At 38.0% G+C, this 27,036-nt stretch overlaps 1 protein-coding gene across 3 annotated transcripts in view; it reads left to right on the top strand.

Moving 5' to 3' along the window:
• The window catches only part of RHBDD1 (rhomboid domain containing 1), a 1,445,444-nt gene extending 1,419,098 nt beyond the window's left edge, over window positions 1-26,346 (top strand). For all 3 annotated transcript variants that reach the window (XM_044070240.1, XM_044070239.1, XM_044070237.1), the window contains one exon: window positions 21,258-26,346. In XM_044070240.1, coding sequence (XP_043926175.1) covers window positions 21,258-21,364 — 107 coding nt within the window. In that variant the 3' untranslated portion in view covers window positions 21,365-26,346. The remainder of the gene's footprint in view (window positions 1-21,257) is intronic.
• Window positions 26,347-27,036: the final 690 nt, after the last annotated feature.

Below are 27,036 nucleotides of genomic sequence, written 5' to 3'. Positions count from 1 at the left end.
GGAAAACTTATTCAACAAAATGGAAAAGATATCTCATTTGGAGTGCCACAAACGGAGTAGATGCATCATTGGCAAACATAGCTAACATCCTGGAATATTTAGCAGAGCTTTTCCACAATGGCCTGTCTTACTCCTCCATTAAGATTCATGCATCAGCAATTTCAGCAGAATACAACATGGATCCTCCAGTCTTTTCTCAACCTCTACTCAGGCAGTTTCTGAGAGGAATTAAAAATGTAAAGCCACCAAGGAAACCACCATTGCCTACATGGGACTTCAACTTTGTGTTAGAAAAGTTGACACTCCCCCTTTTTGAACCAGCAGCAACAGCAGAATTACAGTACTTATCTTGGAAAACTGCTTTCCTGCTTGCAATCACTTCAGCAAGAAGGGTTTCTGAACTATAGGCATTAATGGCAGTACAGCCCTTCCTTATCTTCCATCAGGATAGAGTGTCCATGAGAACTAATCCTACTTTTATGCCAAAGGTGGTCTCCAGGGTATCATTAAACCAAGCAATCCACCTACCAACATTCTTCCCCAACCCACAGAACAGGGGGGAAAGACTACTGCATACCTTGGATGTGCACAGACAATTGCGCTACTACCTGGACAGAACCAAAAACAATAGAAAAACTGACCAGCTTCTGGTAGCATATGCAACAGGAATGGAAGGAAAAGCAATTTCAAAACAGACAATCTCAAAATGGATAGGAAATTGCATTAGATTTTGTTACTCTTTTCATGGAAAGGCAACTCCAGAAAACATCAGACCTCACTCCACAAGGGCTACAGCCACTACTACAGCTTTCTTACGAGGAGTGGCTACCAAAGACATTTTAGAGGCTGCTACTTGGAGCTCCGTGCATACATTTGCCAAGCATTATAATCTGCCTTTATACTCCAGATCCCGAGCAGGTTTTGCCACTGCTGTTTTGCAAGGGATCTTAACTACACCATAAGCTCTTAGTGCCTATTCCCCCAGTTTGGCTATGGTATTCTACCCATTTGTTAGGACTGCAGATGCATCCTTGAAGGACATAGTACAGTTTTGTACCTACCATAAATGTAGATGTCCGAGAGGTATGCATCTGCAGTCAGGATTACCCACCCTGCTTCCCCTCTGTGGTACTCCTAGGGTATTTGCCCATCTTGTAGCTAGCTGGGGGAATCTATTATGGTGTATTTGTTTGTATATATGTATATACATGTTTATTTTTATTTGCTCTCTACTGTTTGGAATCATTTGCATTTATCCAAATTTAGCCTTCCTAGAGGGCACCTGGCATCTGGGGCAAGAAACACTGAGGAAAATGGCGTCGGCTGATGCCTTTATACCCAATTGACAGCAGCTATGACGTCGGGTGAAGTGCGACATCAGCCGAGGCCAGACCCAGACTTTGGAATCTGGCCGACCGAAGGGCTGCCTGAGGCAGGACAACCCATTTGTTAGGACTGCAGATGCATACCTCTCGGACATCTACATTTATGGTAGGTACAAAACTGTACTTTCTCATTCCTGTCAGACACAACAAGCTGCAAGCAGCTTGGGAGGGACCCTACAAGGTGTTAAGAAAGGTAAATTATGTTAATTACATGGTGAAACTGCTAGGCAGAAGGCAGGGGCACAAATTGTACAATGTTAACATGATGAAACCTTACCATGATATGGAGGCCCTTGTGCTGAGCATTTGCAGTGGATTGCAGGAGGAGTCTGAGGGAGATCTGGGAACTGATCTCCTTATTGAGGCTCGGGTTGACACCTCAGTGGAAGGGGTAGCAATGTCTCAGCAGCTCTCTCCTACCTAGGTTCGAGAAATCCGAGCAGTGTTACAGGAATTTGGGGACATGTTCACTGGGAAACCAGGGTGCACCCACCTGGTGCAGCACCAGGTGGATACAGGACCCCAAAGGCCTATTAGGTAGGCCCCTTATAGAGTGCCTGAGAGAGTCAAACAGACTCTGAGGGAGGAGGTACAGGAGATGTTGGAACTAGGGGTGATTCAAGAGTCCAGCAGTCCCTGGGCCTCTCCAGTGGTGCTGGTGCCAACGAAGGATGGCAACACCAGGTTCTGTGTGGACTACAGGAAATTAAATAGTCACACAGAGTCAGATGCTTACCCCATGCCTAGGACAGATGAGGCCCTAGAGCAGCTGGGTGGGGCTAAGTATCTTACAACCACTGATCTTACCAAGGGTTACTGGCAGGTGCCCTTGACTCCCAGTGCTAGAGAGAAGATAGCCTTTGTGACTCCTTTTGGCTTGTATGAGTTCACAAATATGCCTGTTGGGATGAAGAATGCCCCAGCAACTTTCCAGAGGCTGGTAGATCATTTCCTTACAGGTGGGTTTGCCCTTGCTTACCTAGATGATATTGCTGTCTACAGCCATTCCTGGCCAAAGAACCTTCAGCATGTCAGGGAGGTGCTGGGCAGACAACAGAGGACAGGGTTGACCATTAAGCCGAGCAAATGCCAGGTGGGTAAGGCAGAGGTCTCTTACCTAGGATATAGAGTGGAGAGTGGTAAGATAAGGCCAGAACCTGCCAAAGTGGAAGCCATTCAGGCATGGCCTGCACCTATTACTAAAAAGCAGGTGAGGGCATTTTTAGGGACAGCAGTGTACTACAGAAAGTTTGTCCCCAGTTATAGTACCATAGCTGCTCTCCTCACAGACCTGACAGGGAAGAACAGGCCAGATAAGGTACTGTGGACCCCAGCATGTGAGCAGGCATTCCAGAAGCTTAAAGAAGCTTTGAGAGGACCCCCTGTGTTAGCCAGTCCAGATTACAGCAAATAATTTGTTGTGCAGGTGGATGCTTCGAACCATCGGGTGGGGGCTGTACTTAGCCAGATTTTTTCAGAGGGGGGGGAGAGCACCCAGTGGTTTATCTCAGTTGTAGGCTCCAACCCAGGGAGGAATGCTATGCAGCTGTAGAACAGGAATGTCTAGCCATAGTGTGGGCACTGCAGAAACTTCAGCCTTATCTGTATGGAAGGAAATTCACTGTTATGACAGATCACAACCCCCTAACATGGTTAAACAGAGCCAGCCAGCAAAATGCCAAGTTGCTAAGATGGAGCCTGGGGTTGCAAGCATATTATATGTCTGTGCAGCACAGCAGTGGGATTAACAATGCCAGTGCAGATGGCTCTCAAGACAGGGAATGGGGTAAGGTATACTCAGATAGACCTAACTCCCTCAAACAGCGTTTCTCAAGGGTCACTTGAAAAACTAGCTTGAGTTCCCCAGGGGGGAGATATTGTGAAGATTGGGTGGGGATGGATGAGGGCTGCCAGCTCAGCCGGATGGAATTTTGGAGATGATTCTGTCATCTGTAAATGTTAATGTGGACTACGGGCTTGTTGTCTTGAATGGTGGAAATGGTGTTGCATGTGGAACTGGAGAATATGTGGTAACGGTGCACTCTGCTGGCCAAGTGGAGCATGTTGTGACCCTTTGATCTAGACATGGCTCTGGCCGGCCTGGATGGAGGAATTCTTGCTATTGTTTTGGGGCCGAAGTTTGTGGCCAGAGTTTGCATGGATGGATGTCCTTTATTGCTCTGGTTTCTGCCCAGAGGTGAAGAATTTAAATGTAATTTCTGTTGGCCTGGGAGAACAGGGAAGTGTGGGGGGTGATGTGTGGGCCAGGAATGTGATTTAAAGGCGGGGAGAGTCAGAGAGCATTGAGCATTTTTGTCTTCACCATCCAACTCCCAGCACTGTCTTGCTTTATATGTAAGTTTATCTTAGACTTGTGTTTCTCTTAGAAATGGCTAGAAACTAGAAAGATTAGATTGTTTTTCTGTGATGTCAGAACTGTACTACTGAATTATTTTAAACTCTTGACTAGCACTGTGTAGTAAAAGTATTGTCTTGTGTTTTGACTATTTGTTATTAAATATTTTTAAACACTTTCAACTGTGGCTGTTTTTGTAGAGATAATTTAAGCTCTTTAGAGTACTTGCATGCCTTTGGTAAAATTGTACTAAGCCACTCCAATAGCTTTAGCCCTGGGCTATACTACCAATTGGATAATAATATTGCACAGTAATAATTGGACACCCTTTTAAGGGCCTTTGAGTAGCTGATAAATATTAGTGGGTGGTGGCAGCTGGTACTACCGTATAGTCAGGGAAAAAGGGGGCACAGCTGGAGAACCTGTGTGAGCCTTCCCCAGGAGTGTCTGTGTGGTTGTATAAACTCTTCTCAAAGTGTGTGTGTGTGTGTGTGTGTGTGTGTGTGTGTGTGTGTGTGTGTGGGCAGGGACACGAAGCACTGGTTGGACAGAGAGGGTGCTGGAAGTTTTAGCTTGCCCACTAGGCTGAGATCTGGACCCTATAGCTGTGCCATTGGGGAGTCTTATTGGGGACCTGGAGAGCAAGGGAGCGACCAGCCCCGGACTGACTGTGATCTCTGTGTGCTCTTAAGGGAATTTGCACTTTACTGTGTGTATTTGTTATCCTTTCCTCCTATATGAGATGCCCCTCACTGGTGTTAGTGGTGAGGATTGAGGCTCCTTGTTTGCTGGGCCAAGGCACGGGCATCACACCCCACTCAGTGCTCTCTTGATGTCTTTGTTCCAGTTGACCTACCCAACATAGCATTCTGCATTATTGTTATTTGTGGAATCCCATCTTTCTAGGAATTATACTTTTTTGTTGTCCATACTTATTAGTGGAGCATATCTAAACAATCCTGGCTTGGTTTGTGATTTACTGTGGAGATGAGTGATAAAAGAAGTTTTATTTGAATTTATATTGTATTTGTTATCACTATTTTTCACTGTTTATAGGTAGGAAGGGATTCCTTGTTAACAAGATTTACTTTAATTCATATTCTTGGTTTGTGATTTATTTAGCTTTACTGTTAAAAAAAGTGCGACTGCAAGCAATAGTAACGTAAAGAAATCACAACTATTGTCTGGCTTATAGAACTTGTAGGGTCAGAACAACTTTACTGTACTTTATTGTTTAGTTGTATATTGCTGATGTGATTTTTGTCATAGAAGTTGATTCAGGTTCTTTGAATTCTGTGGATACTGATTTTGATTATTCTTTTTTTTTTGCAATATTTTATTCATTTGAAGCTGAATAAGGATTCCTTAAATGAGTATGCAATTAACGATTTGCTAATGCACAAATATCTTTTACAGTGTAATAAATGCCATGCATATTTAAAGGTAACAGCTGATGATACTGCTGATCTGTGTTCCTCTTGTCAAAAGTTGGATGATTTGCTTACCATTGTTAGAAGTAAATCTACACTTAATGATGACGATTGCACTTGTGCAACTGGCATGTAGAGAAATGTTTCATATATTAATGACTGGACTGATAGAACACATTTAGGAAATGATGCATCTGTTGTCTGCAAAGGCCATTCAACCCCTATGAAACAAGATGATGCCCCTGACAACTGTGGAATCCTGGATGCAAGTATTCAGCAATCTGAGGATCCAGTTTGTTTAGAAGGGAAAAAAAAGAAAGAAAGGAAGGAAGAAGTTCACAACAAATAACAAGGAAGAAAAAGAAACTGACTAATGACTGTAAAGGAAAGAGAATATGTAGTAAAAAGGATTCTGCTTTGTTATGTAACACACAGGTTACAGGGGATGAATATATCTGTCTATCTGAAAACCCTCAGTCTACAGAAAAAGGCATCACCTTTCCAATGGAAAAGGTAGAAAAAAGAGGCAAGGGGCAGGTGAAAAGGAAGGGAATCAAAATTGATTGTAGAAGGATTGAAGAATATTACTGCAAGAAAGAAGAAGAGAAAGACAGATGTTGACTACATGGCTCAAGCTGTGGATTTACAATACCAGCTGGATGAGAATTTAATACACAATGAAAACAGTGGGATTAATAGTGATGAAGATCTGTGCTTCATAACAATTGATAGAGCAGATATTACTGTATTAGAAGCTGAAGATTCTTCAGAGATGGTCAGCAAAGATATTCTTGTAATCGGAGATTCAATTATTAGAGGAACTGATACTTATATAACCTGTGATTATTACATGTTCAGTGATATCACCAATACTATAGACTGTGTAAGTGTGACAATAAAGACAACCTTGGAATATATAACAATTGTTGGAGTATATAGACTGTCAAAGTCAAGTGCAGATGTCCTAGAGGAATTCATACATTTCTTGCATGAAACACAGGAGGAAAGAATAATATTAGCTGGGGACTTAATTTTCCAGAAACAGACTGGAATAATAATGATTCAGCAGTGTTCATAAGGAAATTATTCACAGCGTGTATTCAGGAACAACAGTTGCTTCCGATTATAAAAAAAAAAACTACCAGGGGATGGGACATAACTAAACATTGTCCCCAAAGAAATTACTGTAACTTTAAGTCAAGTTTTACCACCATTGATGTGCAGTGATCATGGGGTTATAAAGGTTAATTTGTTGCTAGATAATTTTGCCAAACTGAAAACTAAGCCAATGCACAGCAGGTTAGTTACAGACTATACGGAAGCAAAACAGTCACTGTGTAAAACTGGAGTGTGGTGTTCAATGGAAAAACTGCAGATGGAATGTAGAAAGTTTTGAAAGGGATGTTGTTTGAGTGCAAAAAATAAAAAAAAAAATGTTTAACATCGGGATCTAGGCATACAACATCAAGGGGGTATATTTCCATAAGAACAAGATATCTGATTAAGGTGAAAGACAAAAAAATATAAGAAATGAAAGAGAGGTCGAACTACAACTTTGAAAACTGAAATAAACAAGATGGACAAACAGATTAAAGATAGTATGAGAGAAGATCAAGAAAAATTATCAGAAAATTTATATAAAGATATTGAGCGTAATAGGAAACCTTTTTATAAATACATAAAATGTGGAAGGAGTAAAGACACACAAATTGATAAAACTGTGTGCAGATTATAAAATTTATTCTCAGACAACAGATTATAGATATATTTACAAAATCTTATGCAAAATAGTTTGGCTCTACTAAGAGTGATAAGTCATCCTAGTGACATCCAGTTAACTCCACATACTGGAATCAAATTAGAGTATATTGAAAAAGAACTGTGCAAACTGGATCCAAACAAAGCACAGGGAGGAGACAGAATTAATAACAATGACCTGAGAACATACCTCTCAACCTCTTAGAGGAAGAAATCTGGACAAATCCATAAATAAAAGTGGGACAAAGGCCCAAAATTAAGGACATTTGTTATCTGATATTTAATAGCCTAGAGGGATTCCTCTGTACTTTAAGTGCTAACCACAAAGTTTGAGAAATCATTTTATGCAAATATACAGAGCTGAGTATATGTTTTAGGTTTTAAAGTTTGTACTGTTAGTTGTTGCTTAGATCTCTGTTGAAACTGTTTTGTCCCACTCAACCCTCCATGTTTTTGATTTGTAGTTTAAATTTGGTGGCTTTTGCAGTTGCCCGCCCCACTGTAGATTTGATCTGGGACACTCCCCCAGTCCCATCTCTTTACCACATTCTACCTAATAAACTCTTCCTGCACTTGTTTTTAGTCCTTTTTAATTTAATTGCATTTTTTAAACTGTGTTTGGTCTAATATTGCTACATACTCATGTGCTAGCTTGCACTGCATGTGAATTGTTTTTACTACTGTTTTTGCTACTTTTCTGTAAAAAAAAAACAAAAAAACTGTAAGCCTGTTTTCTACCTTTCCTGTAACTACTGTTCCAGATACAGATTTGCTGTATCCAGGACTGTATGTAAGCTTCTGAGCCCCCCAAGCCTTTCTGTGTTGGAGGGAAGCCTTCTAGCTTATCAGTGGGAGTGGGGAGCACTAGGTAACCTGTCAACTACATAAGGAGTGGTTCCTGGCCCAGATATTGTACTTATTGGCCGTTTGGGCAATCTCTTCCATCTCTCTCAACTTTCTGATTTGAAAGCTTGCATTTGCACTTGTTTCTATCCTGTAACTCGTCTAGTGCAGATACAGATTCTTAGTTTTAGCACTTAAATTTGTTATTCATGCTCAGCACTTGTTCAGAACTTGTAAGCACTAAATAAGCTACTAATTACTATAGCACTCAATCTTCCTAATTTCCTAGAAGAAAACAGTTTTTGTACTTTTCTCACTTGCTTAGAGAAAAACAGCTCTTGTACTCACTTTCCTCACTTATCTAGAGGAAAATAGCTTTTTATTCAGGCATGTCCAAGGGTCAGCTCCCATTGTTCTCTCCTGTCTGTCTGATGAATCTGGGCATCTTGAGGCAATGTAGAAATTGCCTCATGTACACAGACAACCCTCTCCTACTCCTACTACCCAACACTACAACCTGTGAGAGATGCACTTATCTAGCCAAACTGGAGGTAAAGCTCTCTCCAACCAAGACTGAACTTGACAGTCATGAGGAGAAGGTAAACATTTGCACCACACCACACTGATCACATAGTCTCACTAAGTCTACACCACCAAATTCCACACATAGTAACGCAAAACATTAGCGGAGACTCTCAATAATAATCTGTCTAAGCAACAGAGACCTCCAAAGCAGAAATGCAAGCAACCTCCATCCCCCAACACAACCCACGTAACACATAGCCCACAGACTCAGTGTGCCACTCAACCACAGCCAATAAGGCAAAACAACGTACCCAACACACTAGTCATAGGTGACTCTATAGTCAGGCACACTGATGTCCCACTCACCAGGCTAAACAAGGAGAAGGTTACTGTCAGCTGCCTTTCGGGTGCCAGGATCGGCCACATAATTCACGCACTCAGGTCACTCCACAACAAGTACAAATATGACTGTCATTGTCCATGTTGGTGTGAATGACCTGAGACGTACCTCCCTGGACTACATGAAAAGAGACATGGAAGAGCTCTCCGATCTTGTAGCCCAGGCAGGTATGACCCTAGCCCTGAGTAGCATTCTACAATCACCCAGAATGATACCGCAGTACAAGGACAAAATGATTGACTTCAACAATTGGCCAAGCTTCTGGTGTCATTCTAAGGGGACCCAGTATCTGTCTGCTTGGGATGACATGGTCGACAGACCACGATGCTTTGCCACAGATGGCCTGCACCTGTCACCCCTGGGATTCAGGATACTGGCTAAGGCTCTTGCTGCCCCTATAGTGCCTTTTTTAGGCAAGGTTCAAATAACAAGTTCACCACCATAACAGGAACAGGCAAGCAAAAACTGAGGGTAATGCTACTCAGTGCTAGAAGTCTAAATCTCAAAATGCACTCACTCAAGGCACTCCTTAAAATGGAGAACATCGATATCTGTGCAGTGACTGAGATTTGGTTCAAGGCTCCAGAGAGCACCACCACACTTTTTGGCCATGTAACCTGGACCGAAACACCAAAGGCGGAGGTGCGTCCATCTTCATTAAGGATATCCATACCTCCAGGCTAGTTGCTCAGCATAATGCATCCGAGGATATCCAAGTGCAACTAACTCTGGGCAAAACTGCAATCCAAATTGTAGCTTGCTACAGATCCCCTACTATACCCCAGGATTCCCGCTCCTCTTTTCTTGATATACTGGAAAATATTAGGGTTCAACCAAACACCCTAATAATGGCCGACTTCAACTACCCCACCATTAACTGGGAAAACTACTTGTGTACCAACTCCTTAGCTCAATGCTTTCTGGAATTCATAAACTCCAATGCCCTGGATCAACTTATCCACACCCCCACCAGGGGCAACAATATCCTAGACCTAGTCATTACCAACATGAGTGACCGATGTTCCACACCTGAAGTCAACTCCTCGTTGGTCCGATCCGACCATAAGCTAATCACCCTTGATATCCACATCCCACCCCCCATTAAGGAAACCACAGTAAAAAATTTCTCCAAAGCCAACTTCATGCTTCTTAAGACAGAAGTGGTGAACTTCATGACACCCATGCAGATGGACAATACAGTTACAACTTCTGAATCCTACACAAATGAACTCTATAAGCACTTACACGAGTGCATGGATCGTGCTATCCCAAACAGAACCAAGACTCTATCCTCCAAAAAAAGGAAGCCAATCTGGTGGTCCCCTGCCATAAACAAACTGTACAACAGAAGGAAGAAACTGTTGCAAAAGAGAGTAAAATCCCATGAGTGGAGGAGCTCCCTGGTCAGCCTCAGAAAGTAGCTGAGATCCCTTATAAGATCCTCCAAAGCTAGCTATGAAAATAAAATTGCCACTAATTCCAAGGACAGCCACACAGCATTCTATAGCTATGTCAAGAATCTCGATGGCAACACCCAGATCGTTCTGAGTTACAGTACAAAGGTACAAAAATGACAGAACCAACTGATATTGCCAACATCCTGGCAGATAGGGTCAGTGCTAACTTTACCTCCCTCTCACCCCCTAAAGGGCCCATATCTATACAGGAAGAATGCAGAGTCCCTGTAATCACAACTACGCAGGTAAAAGCTGCACTCTTTAAAGCCATAAACACAGCATCCATGGGACCGGACAACATTCCAGGCTGCATTTTACACGAACTTTAGAACGAACTGGCTCCCCACTTAAGCACCATGTTCAGTAATAGCCTCACATCAGGCTTTGTGCCCACTGAATGGCGCACAGCAACAGTTATCCCACTCCACAAAGGGGGAGCCACCACTGATCCCGGGAACTATTGACCTATTAGCCTGACGAGCCTGGTCTGCAAGGCCATGGAATGTATCATCATGGAACTCATAAACAAAGACATTGGTAAACTCCAAACTCTGGATCCCACCCAGTTCGGGTTTGTGAAAGGCAAAAAACTTGTTCCACTCTCAAAAAACAAACCATAAACATAAACGAAAAAATGGCTTGGCAACCTCCAGATGATACAATCTTTTATTGGAAATAAGATAAAATGAAGCGCTTTTCGTCCACAGTAGTTCGTGGACTTCTTCAGATAATTAATATTCATTAAAAACTTGTTTAAATAGTATTTGTTCAAATCAGCTGACCCCAGCTTTCAGCTGCATTTAAAGGGCTATACTCTAAAAACACTTATACACCAATATTATACATATAATCAGCAGTCATTTAACTATGTGATTTCATTTATTAAATATACTAACCTATAATACTAAAAATACAAAACTTAAAACTTGTTCTTGTTATTCTATTATGTCAATTTTCTTATAGTAAAAAATATATTTGTATATACATATTAATTAAAAATGTGTTAGTAAAATATATTAAACAATGTTGTATGATGTTATATATATGTTATTTGCAGCAACCAACTACATTAAATGTTAATTTTATTTTTAATTTTGATTTTATTGGGCCTTTATATTCATCTACTTAGACTTTTTATTCTCAAAATAGGCATAATTGAACACATATCATTTAACCCTAAATTATTGTATGCGTTTAACCTAATTTGCCAAATCAATTCCAATCTCTCTAATTCTAGTTCCATCGGTCCTCCTCTAATATTTGGTAGTATTTGGTCTAGTACCCAAAACTTAAATTTATGTCCTGGATTTTCTGCAATATGTTTTGCTAAGGCACTATCCTGCTTGTTTTTGTTTATACTATATAGATGGTCATATATTCTATCTCTTAATCTACATTTGGTTTTTCCTACGTAGAATCTTGGACAATCTGAGCACTTGGCCAAATAAACTACCATTTTGGAATTACAATTAAATTTTCCTGTACTTTTTAATGTTCTCCTAGTGTTATAATTATTAGTCCGGATGTCTATTGATGTCCCTACCTGAATAAACTTACAATATGGACATGTCAAACATTGTTGCATACTATTCTTTTTATTTACATTATTTCCCAAGTTTTCAAATATATTTTTGAAATTCCTATCCCTTCTTGTTGTAAATTTTGGATCCAAACCCAATTTGTCCAAAAGTTCCTTATCTTGGGTAATAATGTTCCAATTCTTCCTTATAATATTCTTAATGTGCTCAAAATCCATGCCATATGTAATAACAAAGTTCACTTTGAAGTCTGAATCTTCATTTATTATTATGGAACTGGCTGTATATTCTGTAAATGTGATGTTCTCCCCTACTAGGGTGTCATTAATAATTATCCTTTCTGTTTTATTCAATATTGGCCTATATGTTCCATTCTTTCTTTTTTCAACAACTTCAGTGATAATATCATCCAAAATTTTACTAGGGTATGCTCTTCTGATGAACATATGTTTTAATGTGTTACATTCAGCTTCAAAATCACCCTCTGTAGTGGTCATTCTGGCCGCTCTGACCAGTTGGCCTTTTATTACCGATTTCTTTTGGTAAAAAGGGTGAGCGCTCGTAAAATGTAAAAAAGTATTAGAATATGAAGGTTTTCTGTAAATTCTTGCTTCATATTTTTTTAAGGGATGTATTTTTAGTTAATAATACATCCAAATATGGTATCTCCGTCTCATGAAAGCTGTATGTAAAGTCCAAAAATTCTGTTGTTTCATTCAAATACTCCACTAGGGTTTTAGCCTGTCCTTCATTTCCTTTGAACAATATAAAAATATCGTCCAAAAATCTAGTGAAATATGCTATTTGGTTATAAATTTGCTCAACATTAAAAATAAATGTGTGTTCCCAATAATTCATTACCAAATTGGCAAAAGTAGAACCACAGGGGGAATCCATAGCCACCCCTTTTACTTGATGGAAGAACTTGTTCTTGAAATAGATGTAATTGTGTGACAGGACAATATCTAATAATTCTTGAATTAATGATATTTCATTCTGTGAAACACCTTTTGATTTAAGATTCAAAACTACCCACTCTATTCCTATATCTTGGGGAATAGAGGTGTATAAATCTCTTACGTCTATTGTAAGGAAATTGTATTCATTTACATAATCTAATTCATTGATCTTCTCCAAAAAAGACCAAGAATCTTTACATATTCCTGCCTCTTGAGTCACATATTTCTTTAACATTCCATCTATTACCTTAGCACATGCATAGGTTGCTGAATTCCTACCATCTACTATAGGTCTCAGGGGAGGATCTAGTAGGTCTTTGTGTATCTTAGGTACCCCAAAGATTGTAGGTACTATAGGTGCTAACATAGTCATAAAATCAGACATGTTCAAATCTATTCTTCCCTCAATGAAAAGGTCGTTTATATGTATTTTAATCCTTTGGTTAGCTTGATTATATTCATGTATAGATGCCTCCATGTATGTATCTGTCATTAGGATTCTTTCTATTTTATTTTCATAATCTATGGGGTCCATAAACACTAGTCCTCCCCCTTTATCTGGTTTCATGATGCGAACGTTCAATTTTTTCAAATACTCCATCCATTCTTGTTCTTCCTCAGTTAAATTCTCCCTCATATCTGTTCTTTTGTTCTTATTGAAACTATTATTATATCTAAAATCTAATTCACATATTTTTTTCAAAAATGTGAAGTGTGTTATGCAATGGTGGGTTAAATGTGCTGGGGACTCTATATTGTTCTACTTGAGATCTTCCTATTCCACTAAACAAAAGATGTAAATTCAATTTTCTTACATACATTTTTAAATCAATTATATGATTTGTAATGTTTGGTTTCTTATATGGAACAAAGGTGAGTCCTTTCGCCAGCAGATTAACCAGTTCTGGTTTAATTTGCGCTGAGGAATAGTTATATACATGGAAGTCCCCTTCATAGTTGCTAACAATCAATGGTACTTCATGTCTTCGTTGTTCAACTATCTCCATTTATTGAATTTCCTCTTCTGATTCCTCTTGTTCTGATATCTCCCCTTCTGAAAACCCTGTTGGTTACCCCTCCATTGTCCTTTGTTGTTGTTATTCACATTATTATTGTTTTGATTTTGTATAAGTTCACTCCTACGTAACCCCTCATTGTTGGTAACAAAATCTGAGGAGGTAGAAGGTAAAGGTTCTATTTCCTCTAATGAATCAATTTGTTCAATATTTTGGGCATTTTGATTGTTGTTCGTCATCATGTTAAACACCGGTTGATTAGAAGGTGGTGGGTTAGGAGGTGGTTGATATGGTTGGCTATTAAAAGATGTGTGACCTATAAACCGACCTCCCTTTACTTGCCATTGCTGTGCTGGGGGAGGGCTAGGATAAGCTGTGAACTAAATGAAAAAAGTATAACTTTGGATGTAAAAATAAAAACTCATCCAGATTTTGAAAGATATAAATATGAGTATGTCCGTATCTTTCAAACCATTGATGCACATATGTTAAAGGCAAAAGCGGTGAAGTGTAAAAAATTGGAACGTGACAGTTTACAATATGCAAATGACACAGCTTATCCTAGCCCTCCCCCAGCACAGCAATGGCAAGTAAAGGGAGGTCGGTTTATAGGTCAGACATCTTTTAATAGCCAACCATATCAACCACCTCCTAACCCACCACCTTCTAATCAACCGGTGTTTAACATGATGACGAACAACAATCAAAATGCCCAAAATATTGAACAAATTGATTCATTAGAGGAAATAGAACCTTTACCTTCTACCTCCTCAGATTTCGTTACCAACAATGAGGGGTTACGTAGGAGTGAACGTATACAAAATCAAAACAATAATAATGTGAATAACAACAACAAAGGACAATGGAGGGGTAACCAACAGGGTTTTCAGAAGGGGAGATATCAGAACAAGAGGAATCAGAAGAGGAAATTCAACAAATGGAGATAGTTGAACAACAAAGACATGAAGTACCATTGATTGTTAGCAACTATGAAGGGGACTTCCATGTATATAACTACTCCTCAGCGCAAATTGAACCAGAACTGGTTAATCTGCTGGCGAAAGGACTCACCTTTGTTCCATATAAGAAACCAAACATTACAAATCATATAATTGATTTAAAAATGTATGTAAGAAAATTGAATTTACATCTTTTGTTTAGTGGAATAGGAAGATCTCAAGTAGAACAATATAGAGTCCCCAGCACATTTAACCCACCATTGCATAACACACTTCACATTTTTGAAAAAATATGTGAATTAGATTTTAGATATAATAACAGTTTCAATAAGAACAAAAGAACAGATATGAGGGAGAATTTAACTGAGGAAGAGCAAGAATGGATGGAGTATTTGAAAAAATTGAATGTTCGCATCATGAAACCAGATAAAGGGGGAGGACTAGTGTTTATGGACCCCATAGATTATGAAAATAAAATAGAAAGAATCCTAATGACAGATACATACATGGAGGCATCTATACATGAATATAATCAAGCTAACCAAAGGATTAAAATATATATAAACGACCTTTTCATTGAGGGAAGAATAAATTTGAACATGTCTGATTTTATGACTATGTTAGCACCTATAGTACCTACAATCTTTGGGGTACCTAAGATACACAAAGACCTACTAGATCCTCCCCTGAGATGTATAGTAGATGGTAGGAATTCAGCAACCTATGCATGTGCTAAGGTAATAGATGGAATGTTAAAGAAATATGTGACTCAAGAGGCAGGAATATGTAAAGATTCTTGGTCTTTTTTGGAGAACATCAATGAATTAGATTATGTAAATGAATACAATTTCCTTACAATAGACTTAAGAGATTTGTACACCTCTATACCCCAAGATATAGGAATAGAGTGGGTAGTTTTGAATCTTAAATCAAAAGGTGTTTCACAGAATGAAATATCATTAATTTAAGAATTATTAGATATTGTCCTGTCGCACAATTACATCTATTTCAAGAACAAGTTCTTCCATCAAGTAAAAGGGGTGGCTATGGGTTCCCCCTGTGGTTCTACTTTTGCCAATTTGGTAATGAATTATTGGGAACACACATTTATTTTTAATGTTGAGCAAATTTATAACCAAATAGCATATTTCACTAGATTTTTGGACAATATTTTTATATTGTTCAAAGGAAATGAAGGACAGGCTAAAACCCTAGTAGAGTATTTGAATGAAACAACAGAATTTTTGGACTTTACATACAGCTTTCATGAGACGGAGATACCATATGTGGATGTATTATTAACTAAAAATACATCCCTTAAAAAATATGAAGCAAGAATTTACAGAAAACCTTCATATTCTAATACTTTTTTACATTTAACGAGCGCTCACCCTTTTTACCAAAAGAAATCTGTAATAAAAGGTCAACTGGTCAGAGCGGCCAGAATGACCACTACAGAGGGTGATTTTGAAGCTGAATGTAACACATTAAAACATATGTTCATCAGAAGAGCATACCCTAGTAAAATTTTGGATGATATTATTACTGAAGTTGTTGAAAAAAGAAAGAATGGAACATATAGGCCAATATTGAATAAAAAGAAAGGATAATTATTAATGACACCCTAGCAGGGGAGAATATCACATTTACAGAATATACAGCCAGTTCCATAATAATAAATGAAGATTCAGACTTCAAAGTGAACTTTGTTATTACATATGGCATGGATTTTGAGCACATTAAGAATATTATAAGGAAGAATTGGAACATTATTACCCAAGATAAGGAACTTTTGGACAAATTGGGTTTGGATCCAAAATTTACAACAAGAAGGGATAGGAATTTCAAAAATATATTTGAAAACTTGGGAAATAATGTAAATAAAAAGAATAGTATGCAACAATGTTTGACATGTCCATATTGTAAGTTTATTCAGGTAGGGACATCAATAGACATCCGGACTAATAATTATAACACTAGGAGAATATTAAAAAGTACAGGAAAATTTAATTGTAATTCCAGTTTATTTGGCCAAGTGCTCAGATTGTCCAAGATTCTACGTAGGAAAAACCAAACATAGATTAAGAGATAGAATATATGACCATCTATATAGTATAAAGAAAAACAAGCAGGATAGTGCCTTAGCAAAACATATTGAAGAAAATCCAGGACATAAATTTAAGTTTTGGGTACTAGACCAAATACTACCAACTATTAGAGGAGGACCGATGGAACTAGAATTAGAGAGATTGGAATTGATTTGGCAAATTAGGTTAAACATACAATAATTTAGGGTTAAATGATATGTGTTCAACTATGCCTATTTTGAGAATAAAAAGTCTAAGTAGATGAATATAAAGTCCCAATAAAATCAAAATTAAAAATAAAATTAACATTTAATGTAGTTGGTTGCTGCAAATAACATATATATAACATCATACAACATTGTTTAATATATTTTACTAACACATTTTTAATTAATAATATGTATATACAAATATATTTTTTTACTATAAGAAAATTGATATAATAGAATAACAAGAACAAGTTTTAAGTTTTGTATTTTTAGTATTATAGGTTAATATATATAATAAATGAAATCACATAGTTAAATGACTGCTGATTATATGTATAATATTGGTGTACAAGTGTTTTTAGAGTATAGCCCTTTAAATGCAGCTGAAAGCTGGGGTCAGCTAATTTGAACAAATACTATTTAAACAAGTTTTTAATGAATATTAATTATCTGAAGAAGTCCACGAACTACTGTGGACGAAAAGCGCTTCATTTCATCTTATTTCCAATAAAAGATTGTATCATCTGGAGGTTGCCAAGCCGTTTTTTCGTTTATGTTTGTGAAAGGCAGATCATGCCTCCTGAACCTGATTGACTTCTTTTAGGCAGTCACCAAAGCCGTAGATGAGGGTAAAGTGGTTCACACAGCCCATTCTGGAATTATAGCTAAATTCACTAAACTAGGTATAAATCCCTACGTCACAAGATGGGTTGCCAACTGGCTCACTGACAGAACCCACACTGTAAAAGTTGCAGACTCCAAATCTGACCTCAAAGCATTGACAAGTGGAGTACCACAGGGTTCCGTCCTGCACCTCTCCTGTTTGGTATCTACTTCTCTGAAGTACAGGCTAACACAGAAGGCCTCTGGCTAACTAAGTTCGCAGATGACTACAAACTAGGAGCCATAGTCATGTCCCCAAATGATGTGGACATCCTACAGAAGGGCCTCGCTGAGACAGATGTCTGGTGTCAGAGCCACGGCCTCAAGCTCAGTGCCAAAAAGTGCACTGTCATCGCCTTTGGTAAAAACTCTGTACCCATGAACTACCACATAGGCAGCAATCTACTTAACACCAAATGCGTGATGAGTGGCCTTGGGACACAGGTGGGCAGTAGTCTCTCCTTTGATAGTCACATCGCCACAGTAGGCAGGAAGTCCTTCTATGTGGCACACCTCATCCTAAAAGGGTTCTCATCCAGGAAAAAGAGGTCATTGTTCCCCTCTACTCGACACTCATTAGACCCATTATAGAGTACAACGCTCCTTTTGGAATCTACCTCACAAGACATGCAGCAGCTGGAAAGGCCACAGAAGTACCTCACAACGAGGATTACTGGCCTCAAACAAATGCCCTACACTGACTGCCTCAAACTCCAGCTTTACTCCATAGCATATCGCCTACTCCGAGGTGATCTCTGCCTAACATATAAAGCTATGTCAAACCCAGAGCTGTTGGACATGCTACACCTAAAGAAATCTCAATCCCTCCGAGCTACATCATCTAGGGACCTAAACCTTGTCACCACAATAAACAAGACATGCTGGAGGTATAGATTCCTGTCCCAGAGACTTCCCATACTCTGGAACTGGCTACCCATCTATATCAAGCAAAGTTCTTCATTAGCACTCTTCAAGAAAAATCTTGATGAGTGGATGGGAAATAGGAAATACACCCCGAGGATCGTCTCTGCTCGACAGTGGCACAGGAAAATAACTTTCTTGGGTGGTGTAAGCCAGGGTACCTTGCTGGCTAGGCTTACGTAGGCCCTCGGGCTGATAGCCTAGTACCTACCTATGAACATTTTTTAAATCTTGCTCTTGCAAACTTAGAAAGTAGATAGAATAACAGGTTTTGAATTAACATACATTTTCTTTTTTTTTTTTTGAAAACAGCTTTATTGATTTTTATGTTTAAACAGATTAAACATATGATTATAACATAAATGTAACTTTTGATTAAATACATATGAACAGTTCACACAACAAAACTAAATTATTTACGAAGGCATCCATATATACATTTCAAAAACATAATTATCATCAAGGTTTCATGTTGTAATACATTCTTTTTTTAACAATTCCTGTAGACTAACTCACATATTGTATGAGTATGTTTTCAACATACATTTTCTGAAGGTTATGAAGTCTGAAACTCAAATGTCTGTCATTATTTTCTAACATTAGTCTTTAATGATTTGCCACTAATTTGCCATAAAAAACACAATTTTATGAAAAACGGACCAAATATATGAAGCCAAAATCTGGACGTTCTGGGAAAATCTGTACAGTTGAGAGGTATGCCTGAGAACACTTCAGCAACAACTTACAGTATCATGATATCTATTATTCACTAGGTCATATAAATATGGGGAGATTCCTCAAGATTGGAGACATGCGCTTATTAAGCCAGTCTTTAAGGGAAAGGGGAGTAGGACAAACCCAGAGTCATATAGACCCTTAAGTCTACTTTCACGTTGTGGAAAAATAATGGAGAAGGTAATATTGGATAAGTTATTGTCACAACTGGATAGGTTGGGACTTGAAACCATATATCAGCATGCTTATGTTAAAAACAGATCTATTACCACCTGTAACATGATGTTCTATAGCAATATAATAACAGCTATTAATGAAAAATTGTGCTGTGATGTAATTTATATTGATTTAACTTCAGCATTTGACAGGGTCATACACAAAACACTGATCAATAAATTAGTACAACTAGGTATTGATGTACTCTTGATAAGATGGATAGCTGCATGGCCTACAAATAGGACATGGTAAGTATACACAGCAACTGGACAGGTGAAATCCTTGGTTACAGTCAGGGTGTCTCACAGGGGGCTCTGTCCTAGGCCCTTACTTGTTTAGATTGTATCTTTCAGACCTAACATTTTCATCTGAGGTGTTCTACATTCTGTATGCAGATGACCTGAAAATGGGTAAACTGATTACATTGTGTTACAGATAAGGCATGTCTGCAAAATAACTTGACCATTTGGGCACATGAGAATAATATGCTGATAAATGCATCAAAAACTAAGCATATGAGATTTGGGAGACATAAATTGAAAGGTGAATATTTAATACAGCACACAGTGATTGAAACTGTAGACTCATTTGAGGACCTGGATATATGGGTAGATTCAGCTATGAGATTTTCTAATCATGTCAACCAATTGGTTAATGATAGTTATAGAAATATAGGTTGTATAAAAAGATTTATATAGTCTAGGAAATCAAAAATAACTGTCATGTTTTGTTAGTTACATTAGACCCAAATTTGAGTATGGAATTACAATATGGAAACCCTATAGAAAACAAGCATAAGTAAACTGGAAAGAGTACAGCGGAAATGTGCCAAGGGCATCCATGGATGTGAAAATTTAAGTTCTTATGAAAGACTAAAATATCTGAACTTGTGCAGTGTCTCTTACAGGTAACTAAGAGGAGATCTTATTCTGGTATATAGGACATTTAGTGACCACTACCTCTGGGAATGTTTGGGGTTATCAAAAAATACTATAGAATCATCAGACATCCTATGTGGAAGATTCTATAGGAATGAGAAGTGTACTAATTGGTTCTCTGACAGAGTAGCCAATGCATGGAACAGACTACCTAATTACATTAAAGCAAGTACTAGTTTAGATATTTTTTTTAAGAACAGCCTGGACACTTATTATGGGAACAAGTGTGTTGGCATATTGGCTAGCTAGAAGGGCATTAATGCCTGTGCTTGAAATATTTGTATGTATGTATGTATTAGAGGAAATAATCCAAGGTGCCCATCGTTCCTAACTAGCTTTTGTTTTTTTCCATTTTTGATCCTACTCATAACGTTCCTTTTTGTTAAATGTGCATTGCACTTAAATACTATCCCCAGTGGCATAGCTATGCCATCAGAACTATCCACCACTGTGTTCTCTCTGTGTAGGCTTATCCACTATGTTTATTATATTGGAACTAGTTGGAGTTCCAGTGTAAGACACCCCCATCCCATCCCAATATAACAGAAGAGTTAGCTGTTGAAAGGTGTGTGCTACTTATTCTGGCCAACTCTTCAGGCAACAGGCCTACTTCTCAAACTCTTCTTACCTGCACTGCAGTCAGAGACCCAAATTCTGTGCCAGTGTATCTAGCTTTGGCTGTTGTTTCTTTACTTGTATATACTTATTTCAGAAATATTTTGTTAAAGATTTAACATATACAGTATGGAATGAGTGACGTCAGGTGCCTGGAGTAAAGGCATGCGAAACAACTGGTGATTTATCTACCAAATAGCATCTTATAAATCTATCTCTCTCTCTCTATTTTTTTCTTGGCTGACAGGAAGATCTGGCTCCTGGAGACCGCCACCATATGGATTTCGTGTTCCAACTGAACAACCAACACCGGAAGATATCAGAAGACAGAGGCTGCACAGATTTGATAGATAAATAAAAAGGTGTTCCTGCAACCATCCAAGTGCCTTTCCCAGACTTTTGCTTGTTTCATGTTTGGATTTTTCAGGGATATGTAAATTCAATCTTTTTGTTTTTTCCAGAGAGTATCAACTTTTTCTTGTGCTTAATTGTATTTTTTTCTTTTTCTTTTTTGATGAGGATATGAAAAATACTTATTAGGATGTAAAGTATTACTTGAAAGAAAAATCCTCATATTTAATTTGTGACATAACTGATGTCTTGTGATACGTTCTTTATTATAGTAAATACTTCCACGTTGTGCTGTAATAATGTTTAAGTTGAAGAATTGTGAGAATTTGAGAATTCATCCTTTCAGATTACTATGACAGAATAATAAAACCACATAGCATAAATGGCAAACTGCACTCAGTACAGAGAGTTAATATCATTCAGATATTTTGAGAGAATAGGAAGGTTACCATATCCCCAGAATTAAAAATAATAATTCTGCTGTTAGAAACAGACATTTTCCACTTTTCATTAACAGTTAACATAATCTTACAAAAGAAGATATAATTTATACTGGCTCAAACATCTTTAGTAAGGCAATTCAGAAGAAATGTGTTGCTAATAGCATCAGAAATGTATAAGCTTGAGGGTTGGGGCAGTTGAGGTTGTTTAGTAGGATTTAACAGATGTAAGTTAAAAGATCCGTCACTGAAACAGCCGAGCATAGGTAACAGCCTGGCATTAAAACTGAATGTTATATTCCCAAAGGTCATTTCCATTGGGACTGGTTGAAAAAAATGTTTTGTTAAAATGTAATATCATACTTTAAAGTGCATCGCAGCAAATGAATTAACCACTTGAGATGCATCTTGCACTGATCATTTCATATTTCTTTGGACCGTGTCTTGAATAAAAAGCCTTTTAAACTTTTTATTAAAATCTCTATCCAAATACATTTAGAATCTCCCTCAGTGATGTCAACTAAGGGTGCTTCCATAGACTTTAATGGCCATGTTTCTGTACATGTGCAGAATACGTCCATTAAGGAATGCATTTACATTTTCAATGAGTTGATGGCACTGAGGTTAAAGATCATCTTTAAATTTCAGTAGCATCAACTCAGGGAAAAAAAATTAACAAATGCTGGAATTTAATAACTATTAGAGGAAAAACATTCACTAATCAGGTGAAAATGCTGATTGGCACTTTATGAGCCACGTGGGATGGTGCTAAAGGTAAGTCGCCAAGTGTGACTATATACTTTAAATGGGTTTTGTCTGTAAATAGTAACATTAAAAATATTTCTTTTAAAGGATTTCCACAGGTAGTCTGCATATCATGAGTAAATGAACATCATGTGTTTAACAGAAAAAATTGTTAGAATATAACTCAAGTATTAGACTGTCTTTCCTCAGGCTAAAGTCAAGAATAAGAATTTTCTGCAGTCATACTGTAAGAGCGCATTTACCAGAGGAACAGTAGTAGTTGAAATTAGACTGCGTAGCACAGAGTACTTGGAAGTATTAACACTTCTTTGAAAGGTGCTAAGGGTTAGGGGGGGCTAGGGAGCCTGGATGCTTGGACACTCTTCTAATATGATATATCAGTGGCTTGTTAACTTTTTCAGTCTTGAGCTCCTACATGTTGGATATGAATACCCACTAAGCCCACAGTAAGGCAATCTTATGTCAAGAATAAGGGTTGCAGTTCCTTGTAGCAGCTCATGTGGTTTACATCTCATACTGGCATGCATCATTGGAAACTGTCCTCATTAAGTGCAGAAAAAAATGCTAACCTTCTGAATGCTCGTGAAATTGCTGGATCATCAGTGAAGGTCATCCTGTTGCTGCTGCTTCCTAGAACTGGAACATAATGTGGGCAGCTGTTACTTTAACCCAGTAGCTCCTCTTGCACATTCATGCAAAGCACAAGGCCTACCACACCACAAAGGCCTGTAATAGTGAAGAAAAGTGATACAGTCGTGAGAAGGTCAGTGCATAGCTCATTGCACAAATTCTTTTAGCAGTGGAAGGAACATGTGTTTTTCAAAAATTTCAAAAAAAAGCTTTAATCCCAACAAAGAAAATGATTCTACAAAATTTCTAGTACCCATGAAAGAAGGAACCTGGAGACCTGTGTTGGATCTGTCTCTTCTCAATCTGTTCATAAAAATTACAAAATTCAAAATGATTTTCCTTTAGACTGTTTCCTCTTATCCTTCCACACTGCTTTCTGGTTACTCTGGAACTGAAAGACTCCTGTCATCATATTTATTTTCACTGAGAGTTCAGACCTTGCTTAAGGTTTTCTGTATTTGGTTTACATTTTCAATTCTCTTCTTTACCCGTTAGACTTTCCACAGCTTCAAGGGTATTTACAAACTGTCTGGCTCTGGTAATTAGTGCAGATTACAGGGAATAAAGATTTTTACTTGCTTAGACGATTGCTTTATTTTTTGCCTCTTCAAAATTGTCACGTTCCTTTTTTTGTCATGAATCTGTTTCAAAACCTAAATTTTCATCTCAACCTGGAGAAATCTTGCCTATTCACTAATCACAGGCTGACATTCGTAAGATGCCCACTGGATACATCTCTTAGGATGGCTAATATTCCACCAGAAAACATTGCCTTCTACCATTTCCAGTTCCTAGAGTTTACCCCCCAAACTATGGCACCTGCAAAGGATTAACTCAGAAATTCGGGATGCATGGCTTCCACTTTCTTGATGTTTGTACTACCCTGATTGCACATGAGAAAATTACAGTGGTTTCCAAGTCAGTGTGGACTCAATACTAGCATCCTCTTTAATTTCCTATCCCTGTTCTACAATTTTCAGGAAGGAACTCTTATGATGGGTGATTCAAACCTTGTTAAATTCAGGATTACCCCACCTCCACTACACACACACCCCTTCTCAGTCTGTACCTACAAATGCATCAGTCGTTATATGGGGTGCAGTATCCTATTCAAGGCTATCAAAGTGCAAGGGATTTGAAAGCATCACTTGAAGAAAAAAAAACACAATTATCAAAAAAACGATGACCTTTGATAAATACAGTATAGACCTTGAATCACTGGACTCCAGAATCACTGTTGGTAACACAGACAACACCACTATGATGTGGTCCATAAACAAGAGGGACTAGATCTTACTCCCTGTACAGACTACCCATGATAAACTGCAAGGAGGCTACTTAAAGCCCATCAGAGCACAGCACTGTAGTAGACAGGTTGAGTAGATCCAGGATGGACCCTCACAAATGGATGTTGCACCCAGAATCTTCCAGGTGATTATATACCTGTGGGGAACTCCCCAAATAGATCTGTTCACATCCATTCACACCAGAAAGCTGAAATGAAGTTCTGCTCCAGGACACCTTACAAAAGAAGCCTGAAAGACAGATGCCTTTTCCTTTGCATGATTCTCCATGCCTCCCCCCTTTCTTTTAATAACCAGAGTTCTTTTACATATTCAAAAGGACTCATCAATCATGCTAGTAACTCCCTTTTGGCCCAGACAGTATAGGTTTTCCCTTCTAATGAAAATAGTCAAGAGCAGTTACCACAGACTTTTCCCACACAATGGATCTATTCACGCAAGATAAGGCATCACTGATCTCCCCTACATGCAGAACTTGCATCTAACTGCTTGGATGATAGCATTTTGATCCCAGTCAGGCACCTGAAGATATGCAGAGGGTATTAAAGGAAGCCAGAAGACCTGCCACTAGAAAATCTTATTTCGCCAAATGGAAGAGATTTTCTAGTTGGTGTGTCAAGAGAAACCAGGACCCATCGACTGTTGAGGCCCCACTAGTTCTCCAATATCTCTGTGAGTTGCTCAAATCAAGCCTTTCTTGCTCATCCGTTGAGTAAGAGTGCAGGATAAGAAGATATTGATGTCTGTGTACTCTGTGAGTATGGTCCCAAATCCTGATGGTCCACTTGTTTATAGCCACTGTATCACAGTCCATTTGTCAGTGACAGTGATTTGTCACAGTTAGCATCATTGACAGCATTCATGTACCTGGATGTGTGTATGCCAGTCCCAAAAACATGCTTTTCACCTGTCTTCAAGCTTTTCCAGTGAAAAAAAACACACTTAGGGCAATGTCAACATCCCATAACAGAAGGAAAAGTTCATCATTTGCACATATACGCACACCCAAAAAATACACCCCAAATTTCTTCACTGCCTTGCGCATCCACAAGAGGATGTGCGACTGCATAATGATGTAGCCAGATTTCCACAATTAGTATGCATATTAGCTTTGCTCTCCCCTTAAAAAGGGCCATGATTCCCTCTATCCACAAAGTTAAACAAGTAAGGTAACCTGTTTTGTAGTTGCAATAAGGTACTTTGAGAGAGTGCCATGGGTTTATGCTGTTTGCTGTGTGCTACGACTCATTCTTCAGCCGACCCGAAAAGAGAATCAGTGTTATAGCACTAAACTGTGTTGTTGACTTTTATTACTCAGTGCTTTTATCTTGCCTGATGTACCTATTTTGAAAAGAAAAATATAAATTAATTAATTAAAGCTGCAAGCACTCAGCAGTTCTCCTAGCTACACCTTGGTTATTGACCCTGGAAATGTATACCTTTTGAGAATTACCATAATGTTGTTTTTCAATTTGTTGACAATTGCATGTGGTAAAGTCTTATAAAACTTGCATTTTTTCTGTAAGATGTAATGTGTACGTATCTATGTATAAAATAGCTGTTGTTTTAAAGCTGCAGTCCATACTTGTTTTTGAACATTTTTATCAGACCATTTTTATGATTAACATTTTTTATTGCAAACCACCTTTAAAGCTAAAATAGTGTTTCCATACTTTACAGTTCATGCTTTTTGGAAATTATTACTATTTTCTTTTTCGAATTATGATACTGTGTTCCAAATTAAAAAAAAATGTTACATATGTTGTTTTTTTCTGTAAAAGCAAATTATCTATTGGATTATTTATTCTTTTAAAACTGTATTAAATCATTTTCATTTACCATTTTATGAATGTATTTTCTAAGACTTTTTTTGGCAACTCTATGAAGAACAACCACCAACAATTAAAAACAACAAACAAGAGTGCAAACACTGGAGTATATCAAAGAGCAAATAAGCACTGGCACATTGTCAGCAGAACAAATTAATAAAAGGAAGTAGTGACATTCATTAACTAACTGACCACTGACACTAGTAGTATTGGTTAACAGTGAATAATCAGTGAGGTGCTGCTATGCATTACCATATGGTAAGGGTATAAGTACGAATAAACCACACAGCGAAAGCCAGATAAACAAAAAGATAGATTTATTCCTCTAGCGCCTCGGCCACAATAAGCCTTCAAGGAGTAATACATAACATTATCTAAAACCTTTTATAGTACCAGCTCTCATTAATAAAAAATCAAACAATTAAAATATTAATTCAAGCAAAATTTAAAGTAACATCTATTAAATTCATACAATACTTTTCCAGCAACATTCTGTATTTAAACCCCTTGGAATTAATGTATCAAATTTTAAAATACACCATGTTTCTTTTCTTAAAAGCTTTAATTTATGCATTTCTTTATCTAAATATTTCATGTCTACCTGTTCCAGAATAGTAGCTTTCAAATGTTACGTACTTCCATCATGGCATTTATTAAAATGAAGAGCCAAAGGGCTGTCCATTTTATTAGCCCTAATATCTGTCAAA

This window comes from Protopterus annectens, chromosome 4.part1 (assembly GCF_019279795.1).
Source record: "Protopterus annectens isolate FY-2018-M chromosome 4.part1, PAN1.0, whole genome shotgun sequence".
Taxonomy (NCBI): domain Eukaryota; kingdom Metazoa; phylum Chordata; order Ceratodontiformes; family Protopteridae; genus Protopterus; species Protopterus annectens.
Note: the sequence above shows the minus strand (reverse complement) of the source record. Positions and strands in the feature narration are given on the sequence as shown.